Here is a 19,499-nt window from a genome sequence, read left to right on the forward strand (position 1 = left end):
TTCAGCTCAGCTCCAATATAATCAGTTCATTTTAATTCAGTTCCTATTTTCCTTCTCTCGTAAAGAATTCAGTTCAATTCAGCTCAATTCAATAAATCAGAATAAATCTTATCCTTAGGGTGTATACGTTCTAGTTAATTTATTTCTAAGGTGTCTCAGCTCATATATTTGGAGTATTCTATTTCCTCACGTCATGTGCTAACTCTCTCCTCCTAATAAAAAATATGTTGTGTAAATGGACTTAAAGAAATTTAACAATTGTAATAGTGATCCAATCACTCAGCTACTCTCTTTACTAAGTAGAAATCAAAAGGAAAATAAAAATGTTTATGATGGGGTTAAAAAAAAATGTTTAAACCATCACGTCATCTGTAACCCTGACCAATTATATAAATTAACACATATATATAACGTTATTTTCCCTAACATGATTGATACTTCGTATGTATGTGTCTAGAGAAGTCTTTAACATAACATCTATTATATATATAAAAAATGAATCACAAATAACGTAGACACGTGGTGGTTTTAAATTAGACAATTACTTTTCCGAAGTAGGGTCAGAAAGCTTGGTAAGAGAACCCTGATTGTCTAGCCTAGACTCCAAGAGTGCTATATATACAACGCTGCCTAAATATGATTTTCCAAACAAATTAAACTTTAATTTGTACGTACTCTTGTAGTAGCAATTCATTCATTTCCTCAAAAACCAAGGCAAATGGAACTAAGATCATCAATATATTCCCTCCTCTTTTTCTTTCTCCTTTCACTAACAAACCTCTCAAATGCTCTTAAAAACACTCATAAAATCCCTCAAAGGCCTAGGAAACCATGCAAGAGTATGGTGTACTACTTCCATGACGTACTCTACAACGGCAAGAACGCCAAAAACGCCACTTCAGCCATCGTAGGAGCGCCCGCTTGGGCTAACACAACCATTGCAGCAGGGCAAAGCCATTTTGGGGATGTAGTAGTTTTCGACGATCCTATTACACTTACAAATGATTTTTACTCCACCCCAGTAGGGCGCGCACAAGGGTTCTACTTGTACGACAGGAAGGACGTGTTTACATCTTGGTTAGGGTTCTCGTTCGTGTTCAACTCGACCGAGCACAAGGGGTCATTGAACTTTGCAGGGGCTGATCCTTTGATGAATAAGACTAGGGACATTTCTGTTGTTGGAGGAACGGGTGATTTCTTTATGGCTAGGGGTGTTGCTACTTTGATGACTGATGCTTTCGAAGGCGATGTCTATTTTCGACTTCGTACTGAGATTAATCTCTATGAATGTTGGTAATTCATGCTACAAGATTTGTTAGGATGCAACATTTTCATCATGTCAAAGTGGGGGTTGCAAAAATTATACCACCCACCTTCGTGTTTCTTTTTCTGCCTTGTTTTATGTTTTTGTTTGTGTAATTGCAAGTTTTCCCTTAATTCGAAATTGTGTATGATCAAGCCATGGCCATTTGAATTTTGACAATGGAGCATAATAACGATTGTGTTAGAGCACCATCTCAATAAAAAAACTTAAAAGCAAATGGTTGAGACCCAGGAATATGTTTTATATATAATCTATAATCTATTAGAGTGAAATAATGCATTTTAATTGGATGCATTATGGTTTGGTAGTACGTTAATTTAAAATTTCTAATCTTCGGGCCTGTTCACATTTACTTAATTTCAGTTCAGTTCAGTTCAGTTCAGCTCTTAATTTTCCTCTCTCATAAAATATTCATTTCAGCTCATTCAGTTCAGTTCAGCTCTAATCAGTTCAGTTCAGATCCAATCAGTTCAATTCAGTTCAGTTCAGTTCAGCTCAGTTCAGTAAATGTGAACAAGCCCTTCATGTTTGAATTTGAGGTAGTTAGGGTCATGTTATGATCAATAATTGGTTTTAGTTTGAATCTATTACAATTAATTCAAGTAGCAATATCTTAAAATCAATATTAGCCTTAATACTTACTAAAAAAAGAGAAAAATCTACTGTCAATAATTTTTGGGCTAGTTTACCTTTCAAAAAAAGAAAAAAAAAATTGTATAATTAAGCACTTAAAGTTGATGTTATTGAATATTCATTATGTCCTATTTTTTGCTCCATTGTTAAAAATGTGGGTCAAATTTTGAAAACTTTAACTGTAATTTCATGTATCAAATTTTAGGTCCAAACATGAAAGAGCATGTAATTTTGTATTGAATTTCATGTTTTTTCTTCTCCCCTTATAGATGGACAAAATAACTATTACTTTTAATTGTTACTTTATTAATGATGGATAAAATAGGGCACACACATGAAAAAAAAAAACAATCAAGTAAAAAAGTTTATTTGCTTATGAGTCAAAGTAATACTCGTTCCAAATTATTATTTTTTTTTTAAATGCCAGCAAATCTTACTCCTTACGTTTTTTATGAATGCTAAACAAAATTATGTGCATGATGACGATTGACGATGATGTGAGGTACTGAGCTTACAAGTGGAGTAGAAACTTTACTTAATACTTTATCTGTTTTTTTTTAATACTTGCAACACAATTTTTATGACGCTTTTTGAAAACGTGATTAAATTTGGAAAACGAATGAATTAAGCTATGAAATTATTTAAACCATACCAACTTATCCCTTTATTTTCATATACGTGGTAAAATTTTGTAAATTAATTTACCCGTTTATCTATTTTAATATCTTCCTTAAAATGCGTGTTGAAGGGGTGTGTTGCAACTGAATTAAAACGGAGGAAGTATAAAGTACGAGTAATCGATCAAAACGTATATTGAATATGGGGTAAATAAAAAGCGACGGAAAGAATATACCCCGTATATCAAATGTCTAACCATCCCCGAAAACACAGTACATCACACTATAACAGGCTTCACAGCCAGTCTGCGCTGCTAGCATTGCAATTTGCAAGTGCGGCTTCACACGCACTCTTGAAGCAGGCAAGACGATCGCTTTGGTGCACTTTCAGCTTCTCGCTGCTGTCTTTTTCAGGTTTTCACCAACTCTCTCTTTATCATCTTGTTTGGAATTTAACTGTAAATTTGGTGATTTTTTCTGTTAATTATGATTAAGGATCTTTGATTGAGATATAAGATATTGGAAAATATATCTATATGCCCCTAGTTTGTCAATTTTCGACTTTTAACCGTTAAAATTAACGAAGAGAACGAGTTTGTTGTTGTTTGTGAATTAAGTTGTTTAATAATCATGGTTGTTGTATTCTGTAATCATAGATTCGATTTCTAAATTTTGGATGCAGGAATTATGAATGATGCAAAAATTAGGGTTCAGCATTGAGAGTATGATAGCAATTTTCTAACTTTTGAAACTATGTCTAATTTTGTGATTTTAAAAATTGATTATGAACTCAATGTGCAAAACTAAATTGAAATTTGACAAGGAAATATTGAGGAATTGGGGAAGTTAAGCGAATTAACATGATCATTGATACGGATTTTAGCAGGCGAATCCTTTGAATACATCGTATGTGTGCAAGTCTTAAAAAGGATTTTTTGAGGTCTTGACTACTAGCAGATTTTAGTGCAATTGATGATTGTTTGATTTTTTGGGGGCTTTTTTGAGGGGGTGGGGGGGGGGGGGTAGGGATTAAGGGGCAGAAGAAAGCGTCGGATTTAGATGGTGATGATCGAGATAAGATTGGCGATTACATGGGGTTCCATTTTGCAATTGATTATGCAATGTATACAAAATTAACATGAGTTGTGATTTTTTTAGTGCAATTGAAGACTATGTGACATTTTGGTCTCTTGGATGGCTGGGATTGAGGGGTGGAAGAAAGAGTTGGTTTTAGATGACGGAGATCAAGATAAGATAAGCGATTATATGGGATATCAATTTCACAAACGGTTATGCTACTTAAAAAAAATTAACACAAGTTGTGCCATGATTATATTGTTCTGAAATCTGTATGTCCCAGCTTACTGGTTAGGTGGTTATAATACAGCTGAAAGCTACATACTATTATAGCTCTTGTGATGTCCATGTAATGTGTAATCATATTGCTTTGGTTATAAATTTCGAATTTGGAAGTTCATTGGCTTTGAAAATGAAAGGCAAAGCTATTCGGCTTAGTTGGCATTTGGCAGGATAGTGTTGAAACTTGAAATAGTAATTTTTACCAACCTATTGTTATTATGGACTTATGGTGTCCATGTTTAGCAGGGTTGTACTGCATTGGTTAAGAAATTTACCCAGAAGTTAGGTGAAGTCCTTTCAAAGTGTCAACGTCTATTATTTCTGAGTTAGGAAATTGCCATATTTTGATTTAAATTAATACAAGAGCCAATCTTGTCTTTTCCAATATGTTTGCTTCCTTGTGGGAGCACCCTATGTAATTGACTCCTTCAAAGCCTATTAGCTCAATGGGTTGAGCACTGTGCTCTTGCACGGAGGATGTAGGTTCAAATCCTACATAGGCTATGATATTGGAAAATTTTATGTAGAAGTATATATGGTAATATATCTCTGTTTATTAAAATATAATGCCAAGAATTGATTGTTTTATCTTTGCCTACGTATATGACTGTATATGACTGCCTGTTATTTCCTTTGCTACACTAATCCCAAAAGCAGTGGCATGCTTCTTGAATGCTAACAATGTGATCAACCTGAGGTCTATTTTATTCATAAAGATAGAAGCGAGCAGCTAGGTAACTGAAGGCTGATAGAGCTGCCAGGTACGAAGAAGTTTTTGTTCATGTTTCTGATTTCTTGTTAGCATATGCCTTACCGCATTCTTTTGTCTTTGGTTTGGTGCCTGTGTATGTAGTTGTAGTAACATGTTTGCTGTTGAACTTCCCTTTGAAAAATACGATTATCTGCTGCTGCTGCTGCTCTTGCTTTCATGACAAGTTCATGTTGTGTAGCTGTTCCAGAAACTTAGTTGCTCAATCGAATGAATCTGTAAGACTGTAACAGAACCATAAATAGCCAATTTAGGATTAGTTTAAATCCCCTAAGTAATTCATAATGCTCTGGCAATTTGGGTAATAGGCCTTTTCATATCCAGCAGCATTAAATCACATGAAGCTCAGTCATAAGTTTGTAAAAGAAACATGAAGAAATCATAGCAGCATTAAATTGATGAAAATTCAAGTAGAGCAGTAAACACGAGCAGGAAACAGAACAATAATTCAAAATCAAACACTCCATAAAGAAGGTTCACCAAAACACAACTTATTTAATCATAATGATAACAAAACTTCACACTGCAACTTGAGAGGTGCAACTCTGATTCCTTTGAATGTTTAAAAAGTGAACTAGAAAGAAGCAAACAATCCTGAAATTGTAAATGGGTGTTATACATAGGATACCTCAATGTTCATATCAAGTCAGTTGATTCCCAAACCTTATACCCCTTCCCTTCATACTTGTCTGAAAACTTTATACTAAAAATCCACAAAACTGAAAATACCAATCAATAAAAAAAAATCATATGAACAATAATTAAATGGAAGAAAATCAAATTGCCAGATACATCATTTAACTGTCACATTGTTGTATAGAATCTAAAAGCTCCTTAGAGCTTAGGCATGCAAAAGAAATGTAATGCTACCAGATTCGATACAGTTCTTTGCTACCTATAAACTGCTACATCCCCAAGCGTCACTTCAGGTCAGTGACTTTTCAAGTTATTGTAAAGTGATGTCTTGAGATTTCATAGAAGCCATTTCAACAACTTTGAAAAGGCTAAAAACCACATACATACTCTAGAAAACAGAAATTTCCAAAGCCTCTGATCAAGCTTATGTACCTATATATCTCTACTTTTATGTATTATCTGTAAAAGGAAAGACTCGGTACAACTTGATTTGCTCTTAAGGACATATTCAGACTAATTTCAATTACTCAGTTTCAGCCCCATCAGCTGGCTCTTCCTCTTCTAGAGATACTGGCCTTGTACCACCACTGTACTGATGAACCACCAATACAGAAGCATTTGTTGAGATCTCTTGAGAAACCAGCAAACTCCCAGCTGGGCCTATTTCAGGGTACTCAATCTTTATATTAAGTTCGAAAGCAGCAGCCACCATACCTTCTGGTGATCGTCCCACTAAGACCATATTACAACGGCTGAATTCCTTGACTATATTTACAGTATCAGAAGTTGCTTTCACTATTCTTTCCTTGAACTTAACTGACCCGTCCCCGGACACTTTTTGCTTAATACTTTCAATGGCATTTTCATCAGCTTCCCTGGATTCTCCATTGTTACTACTACTATCACTCACATCAATAGCCACCCTTTCAGCTCCTTCCAAGTCGGGGTCTGCTCTTAAATGCACCACTATAAGGGTGATTCCCGGGTGCTCAGACATCCGTTGACCAAGGGCTAACGCCTCACGATCGTCAGGCCCACCAAAGAAATAAACAGTGATGATAGAGTCGACATTGCTGGCTGACACATGTGAGGACCCACCAAGCCCCCGGTCAACTAGGATACCAACCGAGCAAGGAGCATTTTGAAGGACCTTTTTGTTGATTATTCTATATTCATGTCTTGTGGTTTCTAATGAACCATCAACCTTCTGGTGTTTGTGGAAGGGAAGGATAATGAGGGCAGCCTTCTTGCTCTCAGCACTAGCACATATATCTTCATGCATGTTGAAGAAGTGAGAGATTGCCGTCATAGGCCTGATTTGCACCCGACTGAGCTGCCCATATGCCTCAAAGGCCACCACAACTTGATCCGAATCTGGCTGCATCCCCTTATTCCAGAAGGGAAGCCCATTATTTCGGGCTTTATTGACCATCCGTATTGCTGAAGACCTCTCAGAGAGCTCCATGAGATGCACCGCGTAGACCGTGAGCCCTTTCCTTTTCTCTGTTCCCCGGGAAGCTTCAATTAGGTTTATCATAGTAGGGATGTTCCTTCCACTATGGAAGCATGCCATGATTCGGAGTTGAGAGTTGGGATCTTTTCTTTGGATTGTCCTTAGATTATACGTGCTTCCTCTCTTAGCTGGTGTATACACTGCCCTCACAATTGGTGTTGTCATGAACGTGGTGACTAGGGCCATCATAACCATTATTGAAAAAGTTTGGTCATTTAGCACCTACAGGTATCAACGAGAAGTTAGATAAAGGGCTTTCAAGTAGAAAAACAAATATTGAAAGATTTAAAACTAATACTTGGGCCCTTTTATCTTCACATTCTTCAAATAATATTTTTAATAAATAATTTAAGGTCAGTAAAAATAATTTAAGTTCAACAAAAATAAGTTTATTTCAATAAAAATAATTTTAATCGATAAAAAAAATTTAACTCTAAAGAACACATATAAAAGAGAACTAGTAAATTAATCAGTAAAAATAATTTAAGTTAAATAATATTAATTGAAGTTCTGTAAATTTTAATTTCAGATTAGTGAAAATAAGCTGGACAGAATAAGGCCTTACAAGTCAAAAATAAAATGATACGAGTACCTTTCGATCTTTACCAATGTTTAGAACAATCAGCTCCACCAGACCTTTGCTGTTCATTAGAACCCCAAGAGCAACAGCCTCATTCAAAGGCAATTTACAGAGACGAGAAACCACTACAGTCCCAACAACTTTGCCTAAGCATGCAGTTAGTATAACAAGAAGTAGAAGTCCCCATGACTGAGCCCCTTGAATGGTGGCTACATTTGTTTTGAGGCCACTCGAAGCAAAGTACAAAGGAAGGAGGAGACCAGACACAAGATCCTCCACCTTTTCTACCATGGCACTGGCTAACGGCCCATCCTTTGGGGCTAGAGTTCCAATTATAAAAGCCCCAAAAAGTGCATGGATTCCTATAGTGTCAGTCACAAATCCAGCTGCCAAAACTGTGGCTAAGATACCACAAATGAAAATTTCATTCACAGGCTCACCATCAGGGCAATGCCGAGTCAACCACTTAAATATACGAGGGACTATAAGAATACACATGCCAACAAAAGCTGCACCACACAAAAATACCCATAGGGAAATAAGAGGAGATTTTCCTGAGCCAGAGAGAGCTATGGCTACAGCAAGGAGAATCCAAGCTGCCACATCATTGACTGCAGCAGCTGACATGGCCGTACGACCCACATCAGTGGTAAGTAGCTTGAACTCAGCTAAGATACGGGCTAATACAGGAAGGGCAGTGATAGAGAGAGCAACCCCCATGAATACTATAAAAGGACCTAGGCTGACACCTTTCGAAATAGTTGCCCTGAGGACAAGTGATGCACCAATTCCCAAAGCAAAGGGCAAACAAATGCCTGCAACAGCAATGCACATGGATTTCTTCCCTGTCCTGCGTAATGCTTTCGGATCCAATTCTAAGCCTACAAGGAACAGAAAGAAGATGAGGCCGATATTTGCAAGTGTGTCCAGTACTGGCAGACTCTTGGGAGGGAATACGGTATGCAGGAACACCTCGCTACGACCAAAAGCAGATGGGCCTAGTAGCACTCCTCCCTGTTAAAACAAGTGAACCATGACATTAAAGTCTCATTCTCAGCTGAAGAGTATAGTACATTAAAAATCCTCCACTTAAGCCCAGTTCTAATCAGTATATATCAGTTTGATCGATTAAAATCAATAACTCAAATACGTAAAATACAAGCTTATTAATTTAAGTCGGTATGTATCAGTCTACATCTAAAAAATAAACTCTGTATGGCATTAGGAATTCATCAACCAGTTTTAAGCATAAACAAACTATACGTCCGAAGCATTATCCCTCTACATCTGAACTAACATGGATCACAACCGCTACAAACTTCCAAAGTGAAGCAGTTCAGAAATAATGAAACAGTTAAGAATTCATATTCATCATTTGAAGGTTTAAGTTGCAATTCGGAAAGAACTACATATCCAATAAAAGGATTAAAAAGGTAGGATGATGCAGTAGAAGTCTTGTTACAAAAACATAATCCCAAAAAAAAAAAAAAAGGTACTCCGTATTCTTTGTGTGAAAATCTAATATTTTTTGATTGATTATCAGTTGTACAGTTTCAGGCACCTAATTTAGGCAAAACATCATTTTGTACACCTTCAGTCTTATTTCACAATCATTATGCATAACACTAACACATTAAGTTCAAACTAAGCTTCCTGGTACTGAATCATTGGTATCTTCTGGTAAAAAGCAATGACCTTCAGCATTTACAAGTCTAGGAACCTAATTTCTGCGAGTAATCTTACATTTTCCCTTAAAATCTTGTAATTGTTTCACTGTTTCACATAGCTATCGAATGTTTGCCATAGCTTGAGTCCTTCATTACGTATCCAATTTTTAGTTATTTGAGTTCGTGCTTTCTACTTTCCTCAACTTCCTGTGCAATATTTCTGAGTAGACTGATTGCTAAGATAAAAAACAGTGCCCTTGCAATCGTGTATAAATGATTCTTAGCAAGACAATTCATAGCATCACATAACAACAACAATGGGAAAAACACTAAAATATACACATCGGTTTCCAGGAATCAATATTGGCCGTCACTTGTATAAAAGCAACTGATTCCATTATTCAAGCTCTTGCTTAGCTCATGAATTGTAACAATGTAAAATTATTACCAACCACAAGATAAGATTCTCAGGTGCTAATATCAGGTAAAGTTGGCTAACACAAACAAAGGTACAAAGCAAACATATTAAACGTGAATATATTTTCAAATTAAGTTATTGTGAGATTATCTCTTAAAATATTTTTCCCTTATAAAATCTTATGATTAAAAAAAAAAAAAGAATCAATGCTAAACTATTCAATTTCCACACACTTTATAGTAAATTATAATTTCCAACAAGGTTTCAATTGCCAAAAATAGCAGTACTTACAATAATCTCAGCAATCACACGAGGCTGCCTTAGAGGTTTAAGCAAGTAGGCCAAGGTACGAGTGAGGACAATAACAATGATTATTTGTAAGATAACAAGGGGGAGGGCATAATCAAGAGGATTCTCTCCTTGGAAGACTCCCGTGGAGGTTGCCTGCATCGGCTTTGGACAAGTAGTATCATTGTGAGCCATGTTGTAGACAATTATGATAAGAACAACGATCAAAAACAGCAGAAGCCCTCTTTAGCACCCTGCTAATAATATGAAGAAAATGTGGTCAGCCAAAATTTCCATGCACAATCATATATACATTGAACAGGAAAGGTGGATTCAAAGCAACAATATGCACGAGAAACCAGATAATAGCTGTTAAAGCAAGAAAAGGTAGATTATAACTCTTCTCTTGAATTATACTTATCAAGTTTTAATGTCATAAAAGTCCAATACAAGCTCAAATCATGTGATTCACTGCCAACCAGATAAAAATATCATCTCTTTTCTTTTTCAGTTCACCACTTGGCATAAAACTTAGATTTCCTGTGACAGTCTGATAAAATACTTCTTACTTCCCTAGCTACTCCTATTACAGTAGTAATTTTCCTATGAAGAATTGATATTTTAACTTTCGACGTCTTACAAATGAGAAATCGCTCTCGTTAAGGCTTGCTTGAATCATTGGTGCGTTCCAAATTCAGTTCGTAGTAAAAATTGTGTATTAAAAGTACTTACAGATACATTAAAAATTTGGATTTAAGGTACCTTGCATAAATATCATCTAAGTTTCAGATATACACCTAGCATATTCTTCATATGTTTAACATTGAAAATCACATTTGTTCTGGTTTCTTTAAAGTGGATATTATTTCCTTCTGAACTTCCAAAAGCATCTGTTGCACTCTAATCTGACTGATACTTCCAAATATATAAAGGATTTTATTCTACAAAATATGAAGACATATGTGCAATTGCGATATCAGACTATCAGATAATCATGACCCTTGAATCATACAACTTGAAATACACATTAAAAAAACAAATGAAAGTTCTAATCTCTGAAACCTGTTCATTCTATGTATTCATAAGGGGCACGAAAGCACGCAGGTTTGAGTTGTAGTGCACATTGTAGGCGAAGCGAGAAAAGTGGGCGATTAGAACTTTCATTTGTCACTTGAGAAGGGGAAGGACTCCACACACAATATTCTGTTTCTATGGCAGAACACAGTGCAAGATTACAAACACTCTTAGGAGTTTCATTAAAATTCACAAGTGAAGATAGTACTAACTATTTCATAATTTTGTCATGAAATTAATTAAACGAAGGTATTATGTTTAGCAATCACAATTCACATGAATAACAACTTATTGGTGCAAGAATATAAAAAGATACATTTCATGCCAAAGTTCAAAATCCATCATTTAATTGGAGGGAGTGAAATACTCCGAAGCTGCATGATACAACTCTTTTGCTCATATATATACTTCTACAGCTTGTTGTTGTGAAAAGCCCAAGCTTCACTTCAGCTCAGTGACTTACCAGATTTTTTTTACATAAATGCCTTGATATCTTCATAAAAGTCAGTCCAACAACTTTGGAGAAGACTATAAACCAAAGAAATACTGTCGCAATTTTTATTTCTGAATTCTTTGGTTGAGATTATGGATTATCTACATATATATCTACTTTGCAGACACTGAGCAACGAGCAGAAGAATCAGTTCTTAAGGACATTACTCGGCTCAATCATTTATTCGGTTTCAGTCCCATCAGTTGGCTCGTCCATATCTATGGATACTGTCCTTGAACCACCACTGTACTGATGCATCACTAAAACTGAAGCATTTGTTGAGACATCCTGAGAGATCAAGAACCCCCCAACTGGGCCTATTTCAGGGTACTCTGCCTTTACATTGATACTGAAAGTAGCAGCCGCCATACCTTCAGGTGACCGTCCAACCAAGATCATATGACAACGGCTAAATTCCTTGATTATTTCAATAGTTTCAGAAGTTGCTTTCACTACCCTTTCTTCGTACTTAACTGACCCGTCCTTGGACAATTTTTGTTTAATAGCATCAAGGGCTTCTTCGTCAGGTGCCTTGGAGTGTTTACTGCTGCTACTACTATCACTCACATCAATAGCCACTATTTCACCTCCTTCTATGTTGGGGTCTGCCCTGAAGTGGACTACAATCAGGGTAATCCCGGGGTGCTCAGACATTCTTTGACCAAGGGCCAATGCCTCGCGATCATCAGGTCCACCAAAGAAAAATACAGTTATAGTAGAGTCGACATTGCTTGCTGACACATGCGAAGAGCCACCAAGCCCTCGGTCTACTAGGATACCAACTGAGCAAGGAGCATTTTCTAGGACCTTTTTGTTGATTACTCTATATTCATGTCTTGTGGTTTCCAATGAACCATCAACCTTCTGGTGCTTGTGGAAGGGAAGGATAATGAGTGCAGCCGTCTTGCTCTCAGCACTAGCACATATGTCTTCATGCATGTTAGAAAAGTGGGAGATTGCGGTCATTGGCCTAATTTGGACACGGCTAAGCTGTCCATACGCCTCAAAGGCCACTACAACTTGGTCTGAGTCTGACTGCACCCCCTTATTCCAGAAGGGAAGACCGTTGTTTCGAGCTTTGTGAACCATCCGAATAGCAGAAGACCTTTCAGAGAGCTCCATAAGATGCATTGCATACACTGTGAGCCCTTCTTTATTCTCTGTTCCTCGGGTTGCTTCAATTAAGTTGATCATTGTAGGGATGGTCCTTCCACTATGGAAGCATGCCATGATCCTGAGTTGAGTGCTAGGGTCTTTTCTTTGAACTGTTCTTAGCTTATACATGCGTCCTCGCTTAGCTGGTTTATACACCGCCATCACGATTGGTGTTGTCATGAATGTGGTAACTAGGGCCATCAGAACCATTATTGCAAAGGTTTGATCATTTAACACCTAAAATGATCAGCTATAAGTTAGATAAGAGTATGTAACTAGAAAACAAGCAATTAATAAGCCAAGGATAAGATGTAACAAGTACCTTTCGATCTTTGCCAATATTCAGAACAATCAGCTCCACCAAACCCTTGCTGTTCATTAAGACCCCAAGAGCAACAGCCTCACTAAGAGGCACTTTACAGAGGCGCGAAACAACAATAGTCCCAATAACCTTGCCAAAACAGGCAGTTAGTATAACAAGAAGTAAAAGTCCCCATGACTGAACCCCTTGAATGGTGGCAACATTTGTTTTAAGTCCACTCGAAGCAAAGTACAAAGGAAGGAGGAGGCCTGATACAAGATCCTCCACCTTTTCTACCAAGGCACTAGCAAATGGCCCATCCTTTGGAGCTAAAATTCCAAGAACAAATGCCCCAAAAAGTGCATGAATTCCAATAGTATCGGTCACAAATCCAGCTGCCAAAACTGCTGCTAATGTACCACAGATGTAAATTTCATCCACGGGCTCTCCATCAGGGCAATGCCTGGCTAACCATTTAAAGATGGGCGGAACTATAAGAATACACAATCCAACAAACGCGGCACCACACAAGAACACCCACAATGAAATAAGAGGAGATTTTCCGGTGCCAGAGAGAGCAATAGCAAGAGCAAGGAGAATCCAGGCTGCCACATCGTTGACTGCAGCAGCTGACATGGCCATACGGCCTACATCAGTGGTAAGGAGCTTAAGCTCAGCTAAGATACGAGCTAAGACAGGAAATGCTGTAATAGACAGCGCGACCCCCATGAATACAATGAAGGGGCCTTGGCTAACTCCTTTACATATAGTTGCCCTTAGAACAAATGATGTACCAATTCCCATACCAAAGGGCAAACAGATGCCTGCCAGAGCAATACTCATGGCTTTCTTCCCTGTTCGACGCAATGCTTTGGGATCCAATTCTAGGCCTACCAAGAACAGAAAGAAGATTAGGCCGAGATTAGCAAGTGTGTCCAATACTGGCAGACTCTTGGGAGGAAATATTGTTTGTAGGAATGCTTCGCTACGACCAAAGGCAGATGGGCCTAGTAACACTCCTCCCTGTTAAAAGCAAGAGAAACACAACATTTATCATTTATGTCTCACTTCTTTTGAAGATTAAACTTAAAACTTTTCATTTAGGCCTTTATCATCTTAGTACATGCTTTTATTCTTATAACATGAACAAATTACGCAAACTATTTATATTTCATTATTTCTTCATCCAGTCCATCTTATGTGCAGATACAGAACACAGTCAGTAAAATCACAACTTCAGAAACATCATATACTGTAAGAAGATCATCCAATACAACAAAAGAAGTCGTAAATCATTATTTTATAAGTAAAGGTCAAAATCAGAACAGAAAAACATTTCAGGTTCAGTTGAAAGTTAACCAGAATTGCAAGAAATTCCTACTTTCCAGAAAGATAGAAAAAAAAAAAAGGTAAGATGATGATGTAAAATTTACTACATCATTTATAATTCCGTCCAAATTTAAAAAATATTTGTGTAAAGGTTTAGTTTATCTTAAGCAAAGCATCTTTAGTAACGTCACCTCTTTCTTTGAACTTCTCTTGTTGCAATCATTATACAAAACACTAACATAGTAACATGTTTATTATTTTCAATATAAGTTAGTGTGTACTTTCTGTTTCAGAACTGTAGGAGGCTACTTTCTGCTGAAAATCGTATGTTGTTTGTGCTCAAGTGTTATTAGAATAATTCCCTCTTTAAACCAATCGCGTGTTCTTTTATAATAAACTAATGTTAGTGCCTAAAGACAGTTTTAGGATTACAAATGAGAGCCTCAATAATGAAAAAAACACTATCTTTAGGCTTTGATAATTTAACACTTTTCAGGGTTTAATTTTAGCCGTTACTTGAACAAAAGCAATAAGTTGTTGATTATTGCAGCACTATCTGAGATCATCAATAAACCATGACAATAGATTCTTGAGTTCGAATATTAAACAATTGCGTAACAAACACCTCAGGGTGCCAATTACAGAGAAGTGCGTAACAAACAGAACATACTTGTGTACTACACAGCCTTTTAACGAGAAATAACTCATGGATGAGACCGCCCTACACTAATTCATCGTGTGATTTATTGATACTTACCTACAAATAAAAGTTCATCCTAGTCTCATAGAACTTAACCTTTGACATTATATGCATGTACTATGATGATTCAAAACAGTCAAGAAGTACTGCTAAACTACAAATAAACACGAAAATGTAAGTTAACATAGATGAATACTTACAATAATCTCAGCAATCACACGAGGCTGCCGCAACGGCCTAAGCAAGAAAGCCAAGGTACGAGTGAGAACAATCACAAGGATTATTTGAACGATAACAAGGGGTAGAGCATAATCAAGAGGGTTCTCTCCTTGGAAGACTCCGGTTGAGGTAGCCTGCATCGGCTTTGGACAAGCAGTACCATTTTGAGCCATTTCGAGCTAGAGTTATGATCAGAACAAAGAACAGAAACTGCTTAATCCCTTTAAAATGCCCTGTTTATACGTGTAAAAACTCGTTAGCCAAACTTTCCATGCTCAATAATAATCCTAGAAACATTGAACAAGCAATTTATACTCTTTTAACTCGATCTTGATTATATAATATGCTTATAGAATTCCAAGAAATATGCAAAGAAAATCCTCAAAGCAAGATTATGCACGAGAAACCAGATAGTTAGTTGTTAATACAAGAAAAGGTAGATAAATGATGACTCATCTTCTCAGGTGTTATGATTTATATAGTTTAAGTGTGTACATAAAAGTCCACTACAAGCTAAAAAACATGTGATCACAGCTAACAAGTTAGCTTAAAACTATCTTCTTTTATCTCTCCTTTTTTCACCACTAGCCATAATATTTGCATTTCCTGTGACATACTAATGCAGTTGGGTGATGCTTAATCACAAGTCAAACACAATAACACGGTGGTTTTTCGTAAAATTCGCCTACCAAATTTGCCTAATTTACATAATCACATTGTTATGTACAAGTTATTGATTCATTAGTTATTGCATTGATATTAAATTATGACTATTATTATGTTGATGATGTCATGTGAAATGGAGGGAGTATAAAACGAGTCATAAAAAGCCCGTGACACAATATGGGCCACGTGTCATGTTGTGTTGGGCTCACTGCTCATGTCGTGTTTATTTTTTTGGTAAGAAGAAGGGGGCTCATTTCCTCAAATGAATCCCATGAGGCTTGATTCCTAGACTTTAGAAATATGAGGTAGGAGCGATGTCACTACTCCATCACCTCAACCTCATGTCGTGTTTACACAACCCATATTGTGAAATGAACTATAAGGAGAAACAAATTTCAAATACATCAAGCATACAACAATGGAATATGGTAATCATCTAATTTGTGTAATTTAAGTTATTTTGTTCAAATGTTAAAAGTAAAATCATATATGAGACAATCTTAGCAATTATTAAATTTTAACGTATCACAAGAAATTAACGTGAGATCATATTAAGAATCTCAACCAAAACTTACTCGAATTACTTGTGCATTATTTCCTTATAAAGATAAAAGTCCTATGATGATTTTGAAATCAAGATACCTGTCGCAAACATAAACTACAGTCAAATAATAACACCTAGTATATTTTTAACAATAAAATAAGCTTATAATAAAATAAAATAGTGGAAATAAAATCCTTCTTAAGTTACAAGAAAGTTGTCCAGATTCATACTAATGGTGCACTGTAATCAAATATCAAACTACAAAAGCGTACGTGCTATCCATCAGCTACTTATGATCCGTGAGTTGACCAAATTGAAATTGACTTTATTGCTAAAAAACAAAACAAGATTCTAATCTCTTAATTGTTATCATTTTTTATTTGGAAAATAAAAGTATCACTAAATTCTACAGTAATAAGGAAATTTCTGACAAGTTGATTATTCCCCACATTTAAGGAAAGATTAGAAAATGAATTATCTAACTCATTCCCATGAGATTGAGATGAGGCCATGATACCCCCATATTTTTTTTAAAATTTAAATATTCGTTTTGCACTATTTATATACAAAGTACTTTTTTTTTTAATAAGGTAAAATATTTACACGTCTACAGTTAATTTTGGATCTTGGCCGAAAATATTAGAGAGGTCGGAATTTAAAAAGTTTACCTCTTACTCAAAACTAATCTTTTTACCCCAATACTTTATAAGTAAATAAAGGTTATTTAAGTTCATTGACTAATTAATTACAATAATTTACGGGGGGCCTGATCCCGAATGACCCCGGTGAAAGGTCCTCCTCTGCCTAAGTGCTAGCTAGTCTTACAAAAATTTATCAAAATACGAAATATAGTCGAATAAGTTAATTAATTACTCGAATTAACTACAAAATTAATATGGAGTAGTAACTTTTTTGTTTATATAAAAAAGTCCTTAAAGGAGTAAATCTAAAAGATAGCCAAGGGCATAATCGTCAATTTAACTCTAACATTAACGCCATCAAGACGTGAACAACAGCCCTATGCATGATAAGCGATTAACAAGTGTATATAAACCACCTACACGCTGAAATGCTGAATTCTTCCTTCACTATCGAGCTACTAAAATGTCAATAATACCCTCCAACAACCAAATGTGTTCTTATGTTATTTTTACCATATTATCGCAAAATTTTCATTTAGGGATATATAATGAGACGTCACAACCTAAATTTGCAACTTTGGGGTATTATTTGTGAGACATAAAATATTCCAAAGTTGCAAATAAAAGTTAATTGAGGTAGTACAAATACAACGATTCGAATACAATAGTCGACATGCTTCATTTTTAACCATTTCCAAATTTAAGAATATCACAAGATAAAATAATGTATTGCATGAGGAATTATTCAATGTTAAGTAAAGAAGAGAGAATGAAAGTAAACCTGAAGATCGATTATATTGCTGTAATCCAAATTGTGCGCTTTTCTACGATATAATCTTGTGGTTTTTTTTTTTTTTTGGTTTAAAGATTTCTTAACTATTTATTTATTTATACAATTCTTTGAATTTAAATGAGAGGAAAACAAAAAAAGAAACAAAAGAGAGAGTAGAAGATGACGAACAAACAACAACTTAAATTATGAAAAACAAACAAAGTTCCGTTTAAATAGAACCGCGTATTATGCAAAAAGACTGTTTTGCCCTCTGTGACAGGCTATAATACCATCTTTAGAAACTTCATAAATCTAGCTAAGTACTTGGAGTAATTATTTATTTTATTGTGATTGACGAAATTACCCCTATAAGTGGGACTTTGATCTCCGAGGTTTTGGCAAAGGTTATTTGGTTTTTGACAACTATGTGGCTTTCATTATTTAACTATTTTAAGTAATTAAACAATAATTAAGCAAATTAAGTTTGCTTTCTTTGTGCTTTTTTGGCCTATTTTTACTCATCTTAGTACTAATTTATTTTGCAGGTTGCAACTGCTAGTACTACCTAGTAATTTAGGAGTATAATTTTATGAAATTATGTGTGTAATATTCTCCATATATAGTAAGAGATTAATAATGTTTAGAAGTGGTTCAATATTTTAAACCTAGATGTGGAAGTGGCCAATTATATAATCTATATTAAATTATTTCTCCAATTTGTTCTTTCAATTACAATTATGTATGATAATAAGCACAATTCTCGGGGGTTTTTTTTTTTTTTTTTTTAAATAACTATGATTGAACATATTTTATTTTATTTTTAGTTGGGTACTGATCAGTCGAAAGCTTGAAATCATATGAATAACTCATATGTACTATGAGCATAAGTGGGCATTCGATTCAGAAAATATACTATTATTAAGATCAAGAGGGAATAGGTGCAACGAGCAAATGATATTGCAAGGAAATATCGTTGTACTCTCTCTAATTTAGAGCTTTAGTTGTTTTTTTTTTGTTAATTTGCTGTTGTAAAAAAAAAAAAAAAAAAAAAAAAAAAAAAAAACATGTTGGAGATTTAGAATAGATACTCATACGGATGTGTCTAGCTAATGAGGAAAACTATACTTTTAGGAGGTTATAGGATCGATTCTCATTATCCGTTTATGTGGCTCATTTTCTAAACAGGTTTGCTGATCGATTCTCATTATCCGTTTATGTGTGTTCTCATGTGAGATTTTTAAGATTTGCTCTAATCAACTCTAAATGAATATAGTCTGATTTGATTTGAACCATCCCCTATTTCTTTAGTACTTTGCTTGACTAAGGTCCAGTACTATTTAGTTCACCTGATTTTTGCTAATCTGATCTGGTCTGGTCTAATTTGATCTTATTATCTGATTTGACAAATCTTTGATCTGTATAATAGTCTGTAAGGTAAAAATATATGACGTGAGATTTTGTTAGATACGTAATAATGTGTTTATTAATATGTAATTTTCAAAAAAATATCATTACGAAATTAAAGATTTTAGCGATAAAAAATTGCACATAAAACAATGATCTAATCTGAACTTATTTTTCCTGATCTGATATGATCTAAACTTATTTCTTCTAAAATGAGTAAAAATAAGGTGAACTAAACAAGGCCTAAAGCTGTACATATGCTAATGGAAGAACATAATAAGTGATGTCTTGTTAAAATTTACCATTAAATTGACAATGATAAATATCTATGCTTAGATTAACATAACGTAGCCGAAACCTACTCCGTCCTTGATTTCTCTTAGATCTTGGAAATTAA

At 35.3% G+C, this 19,499-nt stretch overlaps 3 protein-coding genes across 3 annotated transcripts; 1 reads left to right on the forward strand and 2 right to left on the reverse strand.

The window, feature by feature from the left end:
* Positions 1-650: 650 nt before the first annotated feature.
* Positions 651-1,554, forward strand: LOC110722563 (disease resistance response protein 206-like). The gene has a single exon (XM_021901826.1). It carries the CDS (start codon positions 719-721, stop codon positions 1,295-1,297), a length of 579 nt encoding a protein of 192 aa, XP_021757518.1. The 5' UTR covers positions 651-718; the 3' UTR covers positions 1,298-1,554.
* Positions 1,555-5,491: 3,937 nt separating this feature from the next.
* On the reverse strand, positions 5,492-10,169 carry LOC110722627 (cation/H(+) antiporter 18-like). The gene is made up of 3 exons (XM_021901899.1): positions 9,808-10,169; positions 7,444-8,445; positions 5,492-7,073 (listed from the first exon to the last, which is right to left on the reverse strand). The coding sequence occupies exons 1-3, from the start codon at positions 9,997-9,999 to the stop codon at positions 5,862-5,864; spliced, it is 2,406 nt and encodes an 801-aa protein (XP_021757591.1). The 5' UTR covers positions 10,000-10,169; the 3' UTR covers positions 5,492-5,861.
* A 1,000-nt stretch (positions 10,170-11,169) lies between these two features.
* On the reverse strand, positions 11,170-17,896 carry LOC110722628 (cation/H(+) antiporter 18-like). Its single transcript, XM_021901900.1, has 5 exons — positions 17,708-17,896; positions 16,317-16,383; positions 15,057-15,308; positions 12,849-13,850; positions 11,170-12,763 (listed from the first exon to the last, which is right to left on the reverse strand). The coding sequence occupies exons 3-5, from the start codon at positions 15,246-15,248 to the stop codon at positions 11,552-11,554; spliced, it is 2,406 nt and encodes an 801-aa protein (XP_021757592.1). The 5' UTR covers positions 15,249-15,308; positions 16,317-16,383; positions 17,708-17,896; the 3' UTR covers positions 11,170-11,551.
* Between the last annotated feature and the right edge of the window lie 1,603 nt (positions 17,897-19,499).

The sequence above is a fragment of the Chenopodium quinoa genome, unplaced genomic scaffold (genome assembly GCF_001683475.1).
Source record: "Chenopodium quinoa cultivar QQ74 unplaced genomic scaffold, ASM168347v1, whole genome shotgun sequence".
NCBI classification, from domain to species: domain Eukaryota; kingdom Viridiplantae; phylum Streptophyta; class Magnoliopsida; order Caryophyllales; family Amaranthaceae; genus Chenopodium; species Chenopodium quinoa.

Excerpts from the sequence above, each read along its gene's own strand:
- LOC110722563 (XM_021901826.1), top strand. The coding sequence starts at position 719 with ATGGAACTAAGATCATCAATATATTCCCTCCTCTTTTTCTTTCTCCTT.
- LOC110722627 (XM_021901899.1), bottom strand. The coding sequence starts at position 9,999 with ATGGCTCACAATGATACTACTTGTCCAAAGCCGATGCAGGCAACCTCC. Across the intron at positions 8,446-9,807 it reads GTGTGATTGCTGAGATTATT|GGAGGAGTGCTACTAGGCCC; the intron begins GTAAGTACTGCT and ends TTGTTTTAACAG. Across the intron at positions 7,074-7,443 it reads ACATTGGTAAAGATCGAAAG|GTGCTAAATGACCAAACTTT; the intron begins GTACTCGTATCA and ends TGATACCTGTAG.
- LOC110722628 (XM_021901900.1), bottom strand. The coding sequence starts at position 15,248 with ATGGCTCAAAATGGTACTGCTTGTCCAAAGCCGATGCAGGCTACCTCA. Across the intron at positions 13,851-15,056 it reads GTGTGATTGCTGAGATTATT|GGAGGAGTGTTACTAGGCCC; the intron begins GTAAGTATTCAT and ends TGCTTTTAACAG. Across the intron at positions 12,764-12,848 it reads ATATTGGCAAAGATCGAAAG|GTGTTAAATGATCAAACCTT; the intron begins GTACTTGTTACA and ends TGATCATTTTAG.